The 18293-nt window shown below is 39.6% G+C and overlaps 1 protein-coding gene across 12 annotated transcripts in view; it reads left to right on the top strand.

Moving 5' to 3' along the window:
* The window catches only part of IPCEF1 (interaction protein for cytohesin exchange factors 1), a 172421-nt gene that overhangs the window by 84902 nt on the left and 69226 nt on the right, over positions 1–18293 (top strand). For 3 of the 12 annotated variants that reach the window (XM_034669345.1, XM_034669344.1, XM_034669343.1), the window contains 3 exons: positions 936–988; positions 12577–12613; positions 13243–13412. In XM_034669345.1, coding sequence (XP_034525236.1) covers positions 965–988; positions 12577–12613; positions 13243–13412 — 231 coding nt within the window. In that variant the 5' untranslated portion in view covers positions 936–964. Of the gene's footprint in view, positions 1–935; positions 989–10219; positions 10455–12573; positions 12614–12644; positions 12870–13242; positions 13413–18293 lie in introns of those variants that run through there. The other 9 variants (XM_034669341.1, XM_034669340.1, XM_034669339.1 and 6 more) reach the window with 7 other exon arrangements.

The raw sequence follows: 18293 nt of genomic DNA, 5'->3' as shown, positions 1-18293 counted from the left end.
TGACATTAAAAAGGGGGATCCGTTCTTTGAGATTTGGAAGCCATAAGGAATAAAGTCTCACAGAGCGTGGGTCTGTATCTCTGGAGTCACTGAAAGAGACTGAAATCTCTCTGTGTTGGGAAGAGTTTCAGCAGCTGGCGGATATTTAACAAGTTTCTTTGCTTGTCAAATTCTGAAAATATGAGTTTTTGTTTTCATCCGCTTTTCTTGAAACCACAGAACATCTTGTCTTTCAGGTAATCTGCTACAAAGTGCAATACATCAAAAGGGGCTCATCTTCATACTAAAGTTAGGACTTCTGAGGCACGGGCATTAGTTACATTTTTGAAATTGTTTAGTTTGTACAAGCAGAATAATGGTAATGGATCAAATATTTCTTTTTTTTTTTAAGATTTTATTTATTTATTTATTTGACAGAGATAGAGACAGCCAGCAAGAGAGGGAACACAAGCAGGGGGGAGTGGGAGAGGAAGAAGCAGGCTCATAGCAGAGGAGCCTGATGTGGCTCGATCCCATAACGCCAGGATCACGCCCTGAGCCGAAGGCAGACGCTTAACCGCTGTGCCACCCAGGCGCCCTGGATCAAATATTTCTGCATCTTACACTGTGTTGTTCATCATGAAAAGGAAAATAGTTTTGTTTTTCAAAGATACGTGTTTAGATATACCACAATATTAAGTATGTAAATAATGTGTATGTCCTGCTGTAGACTTGAAAGGATACTGACCAATGTGCAGATGAAATGCTGGCTTATTTTATGAACTCCGTTTTAAAGTTTGGTTTATTGACTTCTGTGTTAAAAAGCCATTTAGTGAATTGCTTTTATTGTGAAATTCATCAATCAAAATAGAAATGCCTTTCCCTGTCAAAAAGATATATGCCTTTACGAACACTTTTATCCCACGTTTAACTTAGAGTCTTTTTTTCTCTTCTAGCTTTTGTTTCTACCAATTTGACAGTGTACATGGCGACTGATGGCAATACTCTCGTAAGTACCCTTTGAGACACCACTGACTTAAATATTCATTGTCAGTTTGACAAATGAGAAAAAAACCAAACAAGTTGATCTTAAGTTTGGCTAACTATTTATTGTCCTCCATTTCCTTAGCCACGTTGGAATTAAATGACCTTTTTGTTAGGTTTCGGGGTTTCTTATGATCGCCAAATATTTAAGACTGCTAGCTATTTGCTTTTAAAGATCAAAAACATAATCATGATTTTAACGTATGGTACGTAATGTATGTCTGTGTTTGAGGTCACCTGTGGTATTAGTGTGACCTCTCATGCAACCTCTATGGCAAACATTCTGCCAATTATTACACTGACATTGTAGGTTTTTTTAAAAATAATTTTACAACTGTAAATTTGCCTATTAGGCAAGTCAACTGAGCAAGTATATTACCTCCATTAGACAAGGACACTTATGATATAGGGAAAAATAAAAAGTTGATATAGATAACATGATATTTCTAGGAGGAGGGGGTGTGAGGTGGTGTGGGATCGTGGGGTACACATCTTTTAGCAAATCTAATGACCTCATGATGGATGCACAGGATAGAGTTTTTAGAGTAGAGCCAAAAGCAGAATCAGAAGTGGGGTCTTGAGAGAATATAGTAGGGACTTCCTGCCAAATAGGGGACATGGCCAATGGTTTCCTGATGCAAATTAGGAAATGGATATCAAGGCATGTTGTAGGAATAGTGATGGAGAAATTGAACTGGATAGCTCCTGGAAGGGACATCTTACTGAAAAGCAGGGCAGCTGATTAATTCTCTGCTTCATTAACAATTTCATATCCCAGAAATAGAGAAAACAATGAGAGCACTTTGATTCTGATGCTAATTCTAAATGAGGAAGAAAAGCTTGTTAGTGATGAAAATGGTAGAAACTTTGGGAGACAGGACTGCAAAAAACTAAAAATGAAAACACAAATTATAGTCACTTATGTACCCTGGGAAATTTGCCATATAAAAATTGCAGAAAAGGAAAATGTGATCCCTTGGACACAAATGGGTAGGTGTTGTTTGATCGTGGAAATGTGGATAATCATGATGAAGATAAAGGAGAAGAACAATGAAGAGCATAAGTACAGCTGCAGTGGGAGCCTCGGCCAGGGTCAGACATATGCACGGGGTGTTAAATAGGGTCCTGTGGTCCTGTGGTCAAGGGCAAAAGAAAGTGGGCATCACAGATTTGTAAAATAGGAACACTAAAGTGTACAGTACCTAACGTTTATACAATTTTTTCTAAAAATGCATGTGATTATAAGGACATGTATATGTGTTATATGGAGCAAAGAAATGGAACAGGAGAATTAGAATGTTTGGATCCTTGAGAAAAGTAATGGAGGGTTTAATTTTTACTCTGCCTATCCTACTGAAAGAATGTAGTGTTCCAACTGAAAAGAGTTCATCCTATATGTTTAAGAAGAAATGGAAACTAAGATAATAAGAAAGCACCTAAACACTTTAATGAATTCATTCATTCAATCATTCATTCATTCATTCAAACATTCATTTAATGTTCACTGATTACCTCTCCTGACTCTATCATGTATCAGCCATTATATTACGTGGGACCTGGAAATGGAAATATGATTTGAAACAAGTTCAGATCTCCACATCTTCAGGCAAGTAAAACCGTGGCTATTAGGACAGGCTACAGATGTGATAACCAAAGGACTAACATACCACCCATATGATTTCCAATCGAGAGCCACTACTGCTGTAATATGTAACCTGCTTCTCCTTGGACATGGGCAGAGGTGGATTCTGTCCTTATTGGTGGGAACGCTGGCTATTTATGGGCCTATCTCATTTCCCGAGCCATCCCCACAGCTAGACGGAATCAGCTCCGCTCCCCTTGTGTGCCATTTACCTGTTATTTTTATCTCATAGTCATCAGTGTCTAGGTGGTATAGCGAAACATCTCTCTTAAGCATTTCTTCCAGCTGCTTTTCAGTGGTTACCCTACTTTATATTTCCATTCAGAAAATTAGTTCAATTTTCTGCTGTCATTTGTTCTCTAAATAAAATGTAGCACAGGAGACCTATTTTTATGCTAGGTAGTTTCAGTAGGCTTGACACATTTGACCTAATCACATCCCAAATTACACTTCATTTCCACTAACCTAACATTTATTGAGCTCTGTGTGCTTGCTGCTTATGATGGGGAACTTACCATCTGCGGGGGGAAGGGCAATACTTTAAAGGCACTTTTGTGGATCCTGACCTGTTATTGAGGTTGGTATGGTAAATGGTAGCAGCAAAACTGTTCAAGAAACTAAGCATTTGAAATGTTATTATGAATGTGGTAGAAGAATATTTTTTCCCATTAAGCTGAGTTGTTTCCCCACCTTCTTAACATTTCCCCACCTTCACAGACACGACACCTGCCCTTCCCTCCGCCTGCCGTGCTTCTTGCCTCTGCACCTGCCCTCTTCAATCCACTGGCCATGTGGCAGCCAGAGTGAACTTTCTTACATGCAGATCTGATTGTGCCACTTGCCTGCTGACATCTGTTCAGTGGCTTCCCGTTGGTTTTTGGATAAACTTTAGAGTTTCAAACATAATTTACAAGGTCCCGCATGGTATGACTTTACTACTCTAAATGTGGTTATGTCCCCACAGGCTGGGGCCGGTGCCTCTGGAATCACACCTGTGTCTCTGTATTAGATCCTCCTATGCTCAGGTCTTCACCTTTCAGGCTTTTGTTTTTATCAATTTGTGGGGTATCTCCCCTGACTTCCCAGTTCTGGGTAACAGCACTTACGTGTCGACCTCATGATCCTTGTTCAATTCTCTCTTTTCTGTGTTTGACTGGAAGCTGTGTGAGAGTTCGCTTGCCACGGAATCTCTGGTCCTTGGCACCAAGTAATTGTTCAATAACTGGTGGTTGAACAAACAAAAGCCATAATTTACCCAACTGTGGCCTGAAAGAAAGAATTAGCATAATCGTCTTTAGGATCTAGGTCATAGCTTGTTGGGAAACCTTCAGCATAATTATTAGATTTGGGACAATCCCTAAACATCTCTAAGAATCCACTTGTGTAGTCCTTGATATTTATAAGGCTTTCCATACATCACACTGTGGTGTAACAGAGTATTTTACGCTAAATCAGTATTGCTTGATTTTCTTTTATGATTAGTTTCTCACTAAAATAAAGAAATAGATGAATAAGCACATAAACAAATTAACAACTAGCATATATGAATCCTAAAGGCTTAATTAAGAAAGTTCTCTGTTCTCAGATTGTAGTAACAATGTTATAGCTAAGAAAGGAAAACAGCCTTAACTTAAAGATGACAAGGCTCAGAGGGAATGTGACACATCGTCTCTTTTGCTGTCATATGTCATTCTTTTACGTAAAGCTTCTGAGAATTCTTACTTTCAGGGATGGTTCTCGTGGGGAAGCAATGGTCAGATTTATCTTTCATAAAAACTTTGTAACAGTGATTTCTCAAGAATTATTTTAAATAAAATTAATTTTTAAATATTAAACTTTTAATAATTAATAAATATATTAATATAAATTAAGATTAAATCAAATATCAAGGGAAAACTTTCTTGAAACAAAAGTCTCTGCATATAAATCATGGTAATTGTGTTCAGTTTTCGTGCTCAATGGGCCAAGCTCATTGAATGTGAAGGGATGTTTACTCCCAGCACTGTGGCTGCGTTATCTGCCATTGCCTGGATCTGTGGGATGGCTGGTCTCACAGCAAACTGGTATTTGTTATGCTTCCTTCACAAGAAAGCTCTGCATTCATTACTTACACATCATGTATTGCCTGGTCCTTGTGTACTGTGTGCACTAAACGTCCTGGACCTGATTTCAGCCCCCATGGGAAGCTGCCTGTTCCTTCAACTCTATGCTCGTGGTGTGTGTCTCAGGAATACAGGGATGATTCAGTGATGAAGTGAGGAATTTATTTTTCACATTTTTGATCAACTAAAAAGAGCTCACATTTTGGCAGCTCGTTTTTTAGGTTACATGAACATAATGCTATGTTAAAATGGCTTTGCCAGCGTTGTTGTGCACAAGCTTGACATACAGATCAAAGCTGGGAGGCTGTTTAACACATTTGCTGTTCCAAGTAGGACTTCCAGCAGAGCAGTGCCCAACAGCTGTCTGGGGAATAGATTCTGGGTAGGGTCTTGATAGCTGCCACGGGAAAATTTCTGTCCCTCCTACTAGTCCCCCTCCTCCACCCCATGCATTCTTATTTCTTCTGTTTTAGATTCTTAGTGTTTGGAGGATATGGTTAAAACAGGATGTTGGAGAAAGCTGTGATAGTTTTTGAGGAAATGGTATTTTAGATAAAAGTAGAGATTTGGTCAACACAAGTTTATTTTACCTACAAGGAAATGGCAAGGGTCTATACTTCAGGTGAGTTCAAATTGAGTGTCAATCAATACAGAAGCTTTTCTCTATGCATGTGCTGCTTTGGGGGGTGAGAAAGGTATTGGAGCAATCTCGCGTTGCTTAACTCTGCTGATGTTATTTAGTGGAGGCATTTTTCGGCTCTGAGTAATCTAGCAGTAGATGGCTTTCTGGATATTTGTTAAATCTCCACTTGTGCCAGGACTACTAGTGAGGCATCATATGAAGTAAAAATTGACATAAGACACGGTTAATCTTTTGGTAAATATTTATCGAGTGCTCCCTCCGTGTCAGACATTAGGTTTAGGTGCTAGGTTTTGAAATCAGGACATGTTCAAGAACATCGATTCTACCTTAAAGTCTTGGCCAGTCATTGAATCTAAAGATAGTTGTAGTCATTCAACTACAGAGCTGATAAAAGATTTGAAAACTTTAAGAAGCAACATGAACAGGGGTAGTGACTGAGTAAACATGTGAACTAAGGGAAAGGGCTTGTCTGAGATTACTCACAGGTTCTGGGTTGGACCATCAGGTGGGTAGGTTTACCATCATGAATGTACCACACAGATATATAAACAGATAAATTAAAATATCCACTTCAGAGCATCAGCAAAGTGTTGTGGACTATAGAAGACAGAATAAGCAAAGCAACATAGAGTTAAACAATAGACTTAGTAGCCAACTGGCCTGGGTCCCACTCTTGATTCTGCTACTTGTTAAGTGTGATCTAAGGAGATGTTACTTAACTACACTGAGACGAAGTTTTTCATTTGTGGAAAGGAAGATAAAAATAGTACCTATCGTGAAGATTTTTGGGAGATAATATGAATCAATTATTACAGCGACTACAAGTAAATATGACTTCATGCATACAAGATTCTTATAGGAGCTGTCTTCTAAAGTCAGAGAAGGCTTCATGGTGGAGGTGGCATTTGACTTGGGTCAGGAAGGATGAGTAAGCCTTAACCAGATGAAAAATGGGGTAGGGAATAAAGTATTCAAAGTGTGGAGTTGTCAAAGTACTTGACACATCTGCATAATAGAATAAAGTTTAAGGTGCCAGAAAAGGAAATGAATGGATGTCTTGTTGGTATATTAATGCTACTAGGGAAAAGGAATTGCTTGTCATTTGAACTGTGATTTCAAGATAGACTTTTATTAATGAATGACTGGCTTCCAGCCAATAATAGTCCTGTGAGTTCACACTTTGATATTCCACTCTGCTGGAAACAGAGCCATGCTAGACGAGGAGAAACATGGAGAATCAAAAAAGCACAGATAGTTTCAACAATACAGTAATCATCTCTGTGGATCCAAAAGGAAAAGCAGCAAGGAAGATGGAAGCTATGGGCCTAATGGGTACCTTGTCTGGAAGCAGGAAGTAGTTTGCCTCCCCGGGGGGGGGGGGATGCTCCACTAAATATGAGGAAAGCCATATTCACTTCTTGACGACAAGTAAGTGGGGGCTCCCCCACTCGTGAAAGGGGCTGAAGATGAAAACATTTGTCAAACCACTGCCTGGGGTTATGCAATTAGCCCCCTAACGGTTAGGGAGAGAAGAGACAGGGACACAGCTTCAAAATCAGGAACCAAACCTAGTCACCAGATCAGTGACTGGATATGCAAGATTCTTTATGTTCACCTCAGGACATGATTGTAGGGCTGATTCTGCATCCAGTAGAGGCAACCTACAAACTGATAGAGAGGGAGCCATGGGCACAGGGGAGAGGAAGGGGGTGGGGTGGGACTACAGAATATCAAAGACGATAAGTAAGTCTTAAAAGAGTGAAAAGATAGGTCACATACAAAGACTGACAGACTGATAGCAGCAATTTCTTCAATATAATAAATGATAGAAGACAGATGGTCAGAATGTTCAAAGTGCCAGGTGAAAATAATTTTATACTCTTTATCCATTCATCTGTTGAAGGACATCTTGGCTCCTTCCATAGTTTGCTATTGTGGACATTGCTGCTATGAACTTTTTTTTTTTAAGATTTATTTGTTTATTTGAGAGAGAGAGAGAACGAGCAGGGGGAAGGTCAGAGAGTGAGAGAGAGAGAGAGGATCTCAAGCAGACTCCACTAAGCATGGAGCCCAATGCAGGCTTAATCCAGGACCCTGAGATCATGACCTGAGGTGAAATCAAGAGTCAGACACTTAACCCGCTGAGCCACCCAGGCGCCCCTTAATATTATTTTTAAGGTAATAAAACATCGATACAGTTGTGTTTTCCTACTAATGCCTCCCTTTTACTATTTCCCGGTCATTCACCCCTGGTTACATCGTGGTGTTTATCATTCCCATGCGATGTTATTATTTATAAGCAATATTTAACCATCTATAAATAATAGCATTAATATAGACATTTAATTTTCAATATAGTGTTTCTGAGATTTTTTTCCACGCATTTCTAGTTCTGAGAGAGCACAGCAGTGAATGAACATGACACTGTTTATCCACTCACATACCCGCACACATTCAGCTTCCTACAGTCGGTCCCTACCCCCACCGTGCTGCAGTGAACAGCTGTCTGTGACCTCCCTTGTGCATGCGGGCATGTGTTCCTTCGGGCTGCAGTGTCTAACCTGAGGGTGGATTGTCCTCTTTTCTATCAGCAGCACTTGATGGTGTGGACTCACCTGTCTTTCGAATCTCTTCCTCACTTCCACAACAACCCCTCTCCTGATTTTCTTTATCTTTTCACTGGCTATTCTCAGTCTCCTGGTTTGTCTGCTCCGTTGCTTCTGTGTAACAAACCGGGCCTCCTTCAGATTCTGAATTCAATTCTTTGTCATTCTACACACATGGGTGATCTTATCCCAGCTCAAGGTTTCTACTCTCTATACACGGATGATTCCCAATTTTATATCCTTATTCCAGATTTTCTCCAAATCCCAGACCCTTAAGTACAATACCTGGAGCATTTCTACTTGGATGCCTCAGATATGCATCAAATTCAATGTTGACTATGGATGTGTATTTAAAACTATGCTGTCTCTACTGCTGTCATTTATTCAATTATTTCAGCTAGAAACTCCAGGATTTTCCCTGGTATTCAACTCTCCCTCATTTTCTACATTCTCACTTTTCCTCCTCCTCACCCTCCCCTTCCAGCCCTTCCTCCTTTCTCTGGCTCCTTTCCCTGGCTTCTTCTCCCCTCTCTCCTTCTCTCCCCTCTCCCTCTCCCCCTTCTTCCTAGTCATCCCTCTTTCATTTTTTCCCCTCATATTCTAGTCCTTGCTTCCCTGTCCTACTTCTTTTTATAACATCCACAACAAACACATAAATATTCTAAGAGGCTACCCCTTTGTGAGTTTTATTCTTGAAAGAAACATCTGCATGTTACCATTTACTTTTGTGACTTTGGGCAAAACCCTGAATCCATTTGCTTCCCTTTTCTTCTTCTCTAAGATGGGGATAAGAATAGCATCTAAGCCACGATTCCCATGAAGATTCAATCCCAGTATTTGCGAAAAGATTCAGGGCAGTGCCTGGCACATGGCAAACATTATATATATCTTCTAGCTGTCATTGTTTTCGACTACTGTCTTTTATTATTAGAATGTCTATTATCTGTCTCCATTTTTCACTATTAGACATGTTCTTTTCATATGAATTATTAAGTGATATTTAAGGTGCTTAGTCTTCTGAAAAAAAATAAGCGAGATTTTCATGTACTTTCTCTGGTAACATTTTAATAATTGAAAGCTTTAAAATTCCCTTTATAAAGTTGAGTTTAATTTTCCAGGAAGGAGAAAAGATCTTTGTAGAGGAAAGACGTTTGTGGAGAAACATTCTTAACAGCTCTGTCAGCTGAAATTGATTTGGCTATAAAATATTTAGGAATTTTGTGGCTTGGTTAAAGTATTGGTAGCCTGAAATGGACAATGATGTGAGGCTTCACACCATGGAAACTGGTAAATGCTACAGATCAGGGCCCATTTACCAGTACATCACTGTATAATTTTGCTGAAGACCAGGATCATTATTAAGTTTCATGTAATGACAAACCATCTTACTGTGAGTTTTAATATATCATGGGGGTAAACTGTGCCTGCAAGATTTACCATTTACTATATAGATTAGAAGCCACTATAGTAATTGCCCTGTAACTTGGGTGTTAACATCATCATTCAACATCAAAGGAGGTCCCTTTGTATATTTTGTACTTTTCCTTTGCATGCTTATCTGTGTTTTTAAATGATTAGTAACCAAATGAATTTTTGTAACCATTTTGTAAAATAAAAGTGCTATTTTCCACTAAAAAGGAAATATATATTTAAAAGAAAATCCCCTCCCCCCATTTTAGAATCAAGTTAGTGCAAATTCAGAATTTAGAGTAATTCTTCACTTTTACCCACAACATCCCAATGGGAAGATCTTAGGCCATGGATACTTGTTATGATAATGAGTTGTAATTCCTCTATTGAAAAACTATCTCAAATTGCTCAACCCGTTGCTTGGCTTTTTTTTCAATTACCTAGTGAAAAAAACCGCATGTAAGATCTTTTTGAAACTGACTAGTTCGCGGGTTCCACTTCCTGTTGTGAGGAGTAAAATGTATCTTCAACTCACTGAAGTTCTCAAGATTGTTTTCATTCTCTCATGTAAACCAGTATAGGTTTCAAATTCATATACATCAGATGAAACCGAAACTCCCTATAATTTGTTATTTCTATAATATGCACTTCAGGGGGGGAAACAGTTTGAACAGTTAATATACATTTTATAATAATTTGTCTTGGAGAAGTATTGTCAGAGGCGGGTGTAGGCAATGACTAAACTCCTTTGTCCTCCTTAAAAAAAGTCTGAACAAAATCGTTTCTTGGTGTTGGGTGTTCATCCTGTTTGAGGTATTGTCCTTCTGCTTGGAGCTCCCACTCTCACCCAGCCAAGGCACAAGAATCTAGCAAACACCCAGAGCTGGTCTTGGCAAAATTGAGACGAAACCTGCAGTTTCATTTGAGCTTTCCCTGGAGCCAGCCGTAAGGTTGGGTGGAGTTGCTGGAGAGCTCCCTGTTCCACTGGAGCTCAGAAGGGGTGAATGGAGGAGATTCACAGGTTCCGGGTGAGGAAAGATGGTCTGAGCGCTGCCTCCCTTCACAGGTTCTGCAGTTGTCCTCTTGAGACTTTCCATTCTTTGGTTCTTCTTAGCATTGCTCTTTTTGTATGAATAGTGGGACTCACCTTGTTCATCTAGGGCCAGAACACTTTGGGAATGCCTCTGTTCCCACATCTACATTTATTTACTCTCTTCTTTGCCTTTAGTCCTGGCTCTCGCCTAAGTTTTAACTGTCCAAATGATACAGGTATTGGGGCTAAAATGTGTGAATAGGTACTAACTGATTTCCCTGATCGCAGGTAATTGCATAGTAAAAAGACCCCAGGAGACCATGTGAGGGAATGGTGGGAATTTCAGACCAAGATGCAGGTCAGGGTGGGAGAGAGTTGGGGAAGTGGAGCTGAGACTAGGACCTTGGCATCATCATACGCCTAAATTTTAGTCATGTGTCATGACTGTAATAAATGTATTCTTGCCTAAAATTTAGGGCAATTACTGCCTTTGTTATGTCCACGTCTCGCAAGGATGATTGATTTCTTCAGGGATAAAATTTTATTCTAAAATTTGTAAGATAAAAAGTCAGTAGGAGATTCCCTAGGAAATATAATTTAAGCATACTGACTTCATCATCATTGCTGAAAGAAATATAAGCGCTACTTACCCTAAAATGCTGAAACTTTTGTTTGTTAGTATGAAGTATTTGCTTAGATCTATAATAATATAATATTATGTGACATATAGTCATATAATGCTTTTTAGTTTTTGGAGCATTTTCACGTACAATCTTGTTGAGTATCTGTGAGACCTATAGGATTGGAATTATTAGAAACCTCTTGCTTTTACAAATGAGGAAGTGAGTTCTGAGTGGTAAATCAACTTTTCCCTGCATAATAACAGCTACTAATTATGGCAGCAAGGAACTGATTTCAGGCCCCTGGATTTACAAATCCTATCCTCTTTCCCCTAGATCATATTCCCTCTTCACACATATAGAACCATATACAATAGCTGTTAGATCAATGGTTAGATATGTAGAATATTAGCCAAGTTCCTCTAAAATAACATTATAGAATGTTGTAGTATTGTTGCATGCCAACTATGAGACGTCCTCTGCAATTATGCACAGTGTTTTCAAATTCTCTACTTGTTAACCTGTAAGAATAAGTCTTTATACCCGAGTAAATTCAGCTTAGATATTGTGGAGAAAAAGTGAAACTCCTTTAATCTAAAATGTCTCTCTCTATGCACCCACACACAGGGTCATTTGGAAGCTTTTTTTTTTTTTTTTTTGTTATCTATGTTTGCTGATAGTCTGATCGGACACAAATTGTTTAAAATGTATTGTGAAAGATGTGTACTTCAGATGTTAGGTCTGATTCGAATATTTGAAGAGCTAGTAGAAAATAGAAGTTGAAATTAATTTATCTTCTGTAAAACATGTGAGAAATATTCAGAGATGCTTCAAAACAGAATGAGTAATTTAAATCTGGCTGTAGATAAGATTTTCCTGATAAGAAGGGTTGATAGTTACTTGATGTCACCAAAAGAGGTTGTGGAATTTCTTTTTCTGGGATATTTAATTCATGTGGTTTACTTATCACCCTATGTGGGGGCAGGGCCATGGATTTAATAGTCTGATGTGAACGTGTAACATTGTGAGATCACAATTATCTTCCCCATTTATTGAAATAATTGGTGTTATTTAGAAATTGCAAGAAAGAAGAAGCAGGATCCGGTTTTTTTCTTCTCTCTCTCTCTCTCCGTCTCACATACACACAATGTCAAAGGGGGAAATATTTCACTATTTTTAAGAACTTCAGTGCCCATCATCCTGTCCTAACTGAAGTGATAGCACGAAACCTGCCTGCGGTGGAAACAGGAAGCGTTAGTGATACATACCGAGTTACGCATCTTTGTATCTTTCTTCAGGTTCAGCTCAATGTATACGGATTCTAATTAGCACATTTTGTGCCTCAGCAAGTAGCTCCCCTTTAGCTCTGCTTGGAGAGTTTTTTTTAGCTTCCATCCTGCTCATAAACACTGCCACCCCCTCCCTCCTTCTCTCTTTACAAATGTTACAACACAATCAGAAATTTCCTCTTTTCTTTCCTTCCTGCATTATCAGCAGGTTCCCTTGCGTCAGAAGCAGAGAAAGAAAACTCAAGGTAATTAGATCTCTTTTGTTTCTTTATCCCCTTTTTGTGTGCGTGAGTGTGGGTTTTCTGTCCGATGCCTTCTTTGGGATCAGATCTTTGTCTGCCTTAATGCTAATATCAGAAGGTGGATGGCAGATTAAATTTTTGGTTATTTTTGGATTGATTTTAAGAAATGACGGCATGCTGTTCATTTGGATTAATCCCTCGTGGTATGTCAATAAAGCTTAGAAAAGCTGGCACTGAGTCCGGAAGTGGCTGTGTTTAGGTGGGCATTAACCCTTCTCCATCTATTGCATAATGACTGCTATTATTTTGAAAGGAGCTGTGTTAGTGCAATGATATGCCTGCCAGCCTCATGATTTTAATTTTTTCAACTTATTCTTGTTGAATAATATTCTTAGACTAACACTTGCATTCTAGCCTCACTGTTTCTTTCCTCCTCTCTTGTACCTTCTAAGCACCAAATGAATGCTTAAAAATAAAGAAATTAGTCTTTTTTTTTTTTTTGCATTTACTTTGCATAAATCTTGGTCAAAAAAAAATTCAACTCCCAAGAGGTAAACAATTAACAGTTACCTTTCACTCTATCACATAAACCAGGGTAATACATTACCTACCTCTTCATATAATTGTTGCAGGGTTCTTCACGATGAGTCGGAGGAGGATATCCTGTAAAGACCTGGGACATGCTGACTGCCAAGGGTGGCTATATAAGAAAAAGGAAAAAGGAACTTTCCTGGGCAACAAATGGAAAAAGTTCTGGGTAGTGCTGAAGGGAACGTCGCTATATTGGTACAGCAATCAAATGGTGAGTCTACTGTCTTCTCTCCTTTTCAGCTGATTTGACAAGGGTGGATTAAGGAGCTCTGAGAAGCAGGTGGTCCCTATGGGAAAGTTCGTTTTTATTTCTGGGACTTGGAACAGAGCCAATACACAAATAAGTTCTAGAAACCGTTTCTGATCCAGGAGATATGTAGGTTATTCTACTGTATTTTATGCAAGAGGAAATCATCCTGCTTGACTCATCTTGGGTTGGAGAGGGTTGTCCAAATTTGTATCCTTCCTGAAGGAGGCTTTCAGCTATTAATGTTACTATTCCATGACAAATTGTATTCATTTTAGGATTTACATGGACAGCACTTTATATGGAAACTTTGTGTTATTAAGATTTCTACGAAAAAAAGGGTATCAGCTTTAAGACCTATTAGGGGTGTAAATTGATTCAGTCCACAGAATGTATTTTCATTTCTCCTTCTTTACTGTATCTTCCTCTGCCTTTCTTTATTGGGTGGGTTGGTTTTGGACTCACTAACCTGTGTGCCAGCACTGTGTTGCTCACTGTTGTCTCTTGTTCCTTGGCATGCTAAGTGATGGCATCAAAGAGCGAGGATCAGACAACGCTTTAAAAGAAAGCTGGCTAATTTATCTTTAATCACAGTACCCTTCTGTGGTCTGCTTCACAGGCTAGTTTTCTGTTGGGAAGGGCTGGAAATAAAGTTATTGTTAGAAGGTTCGCTGATCTTTCCTGGCTGGAAACATTTTGAGGACAACGATGTTGTTGAATATTGAATGAGAAGAGACATTTCGTATAGGAATTCTCTCCACTAACCTCCCATAGCCAATTGCTGATCTCAGGAGAGCTGGAGTTTCTTTTGGGGTCTAGTGAAGATCAGCAATAGATGTCCTTTCATCAATTAAGGGGAAATAACTTAGGGATTGCCCATAAGCATTTTTTTTTCCTGTGGCACCATTCTTCTAAAATGGCTTGTGGATGCCCACCACTCAAGCAACAGAGCTTTAGAGCATGTAACTTCATAAATGTAATATAGGTGCTGGGTATAGTTTGTGGGTAAGATTTTTAGTAGACAAATTTACATTCATTGACCATTAATAAGAAATTTATGTTACCCATGTGCACCTGTCCTATAAAAGTTTGGTAAAACTGGACCCAAATCCAACTCCAGTGCTCTGGAATAAGCATTCTCCCTCCCACTCCCATGCTTCTCTCTCTACAACTCCTCTCCAGTCCCCTGTTCTCAAGCTTATTGCTTTGGTTTCACCCCATGGAAAACATGGTACAAAATCCTTCATTGAGTTCTGCAGAAATATATTTTTTCAAGGCTCTGGTGAGCTTTAACAACTTTATTGAAGATTTGGGAGGGTTACAAGAAAGAATCACCTTGCAGGGTATACGCTCTCCCACTATGTCCCTTCTCTCTTTTCATTTCCTCTTCTGGATACATTCATCATCTATCTCTTGCCAGTTGAATAGTTTTCTCCAATTTAAGGCAACCTGGGACTGGGGTCTCACTTTCAGTCTTCAGGAATAGTTCCTAAATGAGCACAGCTTTTTTCCGAAGAGGAATTAAGGTCAATATAAATTCCTTCCTCTTGTTTCATATTATTTTAGGCTCTTGCTTTTGGGTAGTTGTGGCAAGTGATAATCTGCATCTTTTATAAAATGAGAGGACTTACTGATAGACCTTTTAATACCCTCTGGGAATTTCCAGAAGCTGTTGGAAGGATTGGGTATTGATGGGGCATGGCACATCCGTGGGAAGTAACAAAGTCAGATAAAAGTATGGCATTAATTTTCTCAAACAAATTATTCAACAAATATGTTCTGAATGCTGTTTGTCTTCATAGAATTTAAAGGAAGCCCCCTCTGAATCACACATAGTTACAGATTCGGCTGATATGGCTTCATTGGCTCATTTGGCTAAAGCTTCTCTTATAGGAGCAACTTAGAGGACAGCTACCTATTTTGGGTGTTAGGAATCTCATGCTTCCATAGCGAGCAGAAGTGTTGGCTGAGAGGAGATTGGAAAGAGGACAAGGAGAGGGCATCAGACACACTCAGGCGCCCAGTCCTCATTTGCCTTCATTCAAATGTACGAAGCAATAGTTAGTTAGCAAATCATGTACTTAAGTAGAATTAGATTAGTAGCATAGAATGGAGAATGAGTTTACTGTTATCTGGCCTTGGAATTATCCGAATAAACTAGTGGTATGTAACAGAAGGACCTTCCAACTCCCTAATCCTATGACTCTATTATAGACAATTCTCTTTCTTTACACACACACACACACATACACACTCACACCCACAAGAGTGGGTGTGCATGCATACCGTGACATCTTAATTATATGTTTGTTACGGGGGAAAAAAGGCTACTCAATGAACACTTAATTAGCAGTCATATTCCCGGTATCTGTGTGAATGTCAACTGTGAAATAAGAGCCAAACACATATCCTCAAGCTAAGAACATTTATTTACTTTCTGCCACCCAAGGAATTCAGATTCAACAAAGCAGCTCCCAGGGCACCTGTGCCTCCTGAGTGAGCTTCTCCTTGTTCTCCCTCCCCTGTTCCTTGTTCTTTCTTCCATGGCCTGGTGCTGGGAGGTAATGGAGCCAATAGCCTCCCAGCAAGAACCAGCTTTTATTGAATGCCTACTATTATGCCAGGGGATAGTCTAGGTACCGTTCACACATGCTCTTTCTTCTCGAGGTAGTAATTGTCACCAGGGTTTGAAAGTTGGGAAGGCTGAGACTCAGGGAGAGTGTCTGCATAGCCCCAGGTGACACACATAGTAATGGGGAAAACAGATCACCTTGAGCCCCTTTGATCCGCAGCCAGGCTTGTTGCCACAGGCCAGCCTGACCCCATGCAGACACCGGGCTAAATGACAGCCTCCAGTGGGGTTCTGAGGGAACAGCTCTAGACGTGGAAGCTAGGGCAGTTCTCACATGAAAGTACGGCCGTCTCATGGGTTCCCTTTGCTTGTCTCTATTGCTCTCTGACACTACCCCAGAAGAGGGGTCACCCTCGCCACTCTGGGCGCCTCTCTGTTGTACTGTTGCCCAGTGATGGATGCCTGGGGTACCTTCTTCCCTCGTGACACCTTGCTGCTCAGACAGCCCTACCGGGATTTCCTTGAGAAAGGTCAAGTCCAGACACTCATCTACCATGTTCACACCCTGTATTACGTGGTTAGAATTTGCTACAGCACGCAAGAGTGCATGCCAGGTCCTACAAAACCGTATTCAAGCTTTACAGCCATAAAAATCCAGGCTGTTTACAATCCTGCATTTGCAATCCGCACAATTGTTTTCCCTTTCCCCTTGGATAAAGTATAAATTTCTTTCCTCCCTTGTGAGAGTCCCCCGACCTGTTTCTTTCTTATTTCTCCACCCTCCTTTTGCCACCCAACCTTCAACTACAGAATTTTTTTAAAATTCCTTGTTCGCCTCACATGTGCTGGCACTCTCTTTAAGCCTTTTTGCACATGCTGTTGCTCTGCTCAGAAAATTTTTGTCTCCGTGCCCAAAAGTGTTTCTCCCACGCAATCCCATTGACCTCCCCAAAAGTCAACTTTTAGCTTAAGCAGCCTTTCTTCTACATGGTCTTACTCGATCCTCTGACCTAAATCAGGGCGCCTCTGCCGGTTCCCATAGCAGCTTATACTTTGCTCAGTTTTACACTCGTCTTTCTCTTTTGTACATGTTTGTTAGGCCTGCTGTTTTCCATGATTGATCATCTCTGCAGGACAGGACCACAAGTATATCGTTAGTGCAGTTTCTGACACATGCTAGGCACTCAATATTTGTGGATTTCATAAACTATATGAGGTTTAGGAATCATCAGCATTTACATTAGGTCTGGGAATTTTGAGAAATGGGATGGCTAAAGACTGCTTTTGATGGAAAGTAATTTTCCAGTAAAGAGATTTCCACTTGTATTCTTAAAAATAGATACAGGAAAAGGTGCAATTGGAGATTTGCTAGAAGGGTTCCATGGTCCTAAGTAGGTCTCACACATCTGCTCCCATTTGGCGACACTTTATTTAGGGGCTATCTATTTTTTTTTAAGATTATTTCTAACCATGTCCCATGGCTGTAAACAAGGGTCGATCAAGATCACCAGACTCGGGGCAGAAACGTAGAAAGGGCGAGGGCAGTTTTCCCAGGGAAATCCCAGCACAGTAGCACTTCACCTGGATTTCAGGCACAGCTGGAGAAGTTTGGGACCAACTTCTCTCTGGTGAGGGAGGAGCAAAGTTCTGAGTTACTGTTTTCCTTCAGGCATGTCACTATAAATTAGCAACAAGATTTAAGTCCTAAGGATGTTATTACTTAGTTATCAAAACTATCTTACATATTTAAGGTTTTAGATTTTTCCACGTTTGCTATAACTTATTTTTCTTTTCTAAGAATTCTTAATTAAAATCTTGCTTCATTCCCTGGGAAATATATTTTGGATTTTATTTATGTCCCAGACAAATTATAGAGTAAATGTATATTTTATAACCCATTTAAAATTAGTGAAGTTCTGAAATGTTTCTATTCAGAGAGCATTTACTCATCTCAGTGGTGTGTTTCCTTACTTTATCCAGTAGTGTGTGCGGACTATTAATATACATCAAAGGGACGTATACATGATGCTGGTATACAACTTGGAGGCATTACCTAAACGGCTTAGGCTTTAATTAACAAAGCACAGTTTAATATGAGTTCCAGAAAACAGATTTAAAAAATTTTCTTTTTAAGGGAACCCAACATGAAAAGTTTATCATCCATCCACCTACCACCCACCTACATATCCTTCTACCAGTATTATTGAGATCTTAAAAATAATTTGGGCTACAGTTGTAAATGCTATTATAGGAATAAAAATAAAAGACTACAT

Source organism: Ailuropoda melanoleuca, chromosome 10 (genome assembly GCF_002007445.2).
Source record: "Ailuropoda melanoleuca isolate Jingjing chromosome 10, ASM200744v2, whole genome shotgun sequence".
Classification (NCBI taxonomy): domain Eukaryota; kingdom Metazoa; phylum Chordata; class Mammalia; order Carnivora; family Ursidae; genus Ailuropoda; species Ailuropoda melanoleuca.
The sequence above is the reverse complement of the archived record's forward strand: the minus strand, read 5'-3'. Positions and strand labels throughout refer to the sequence as shown.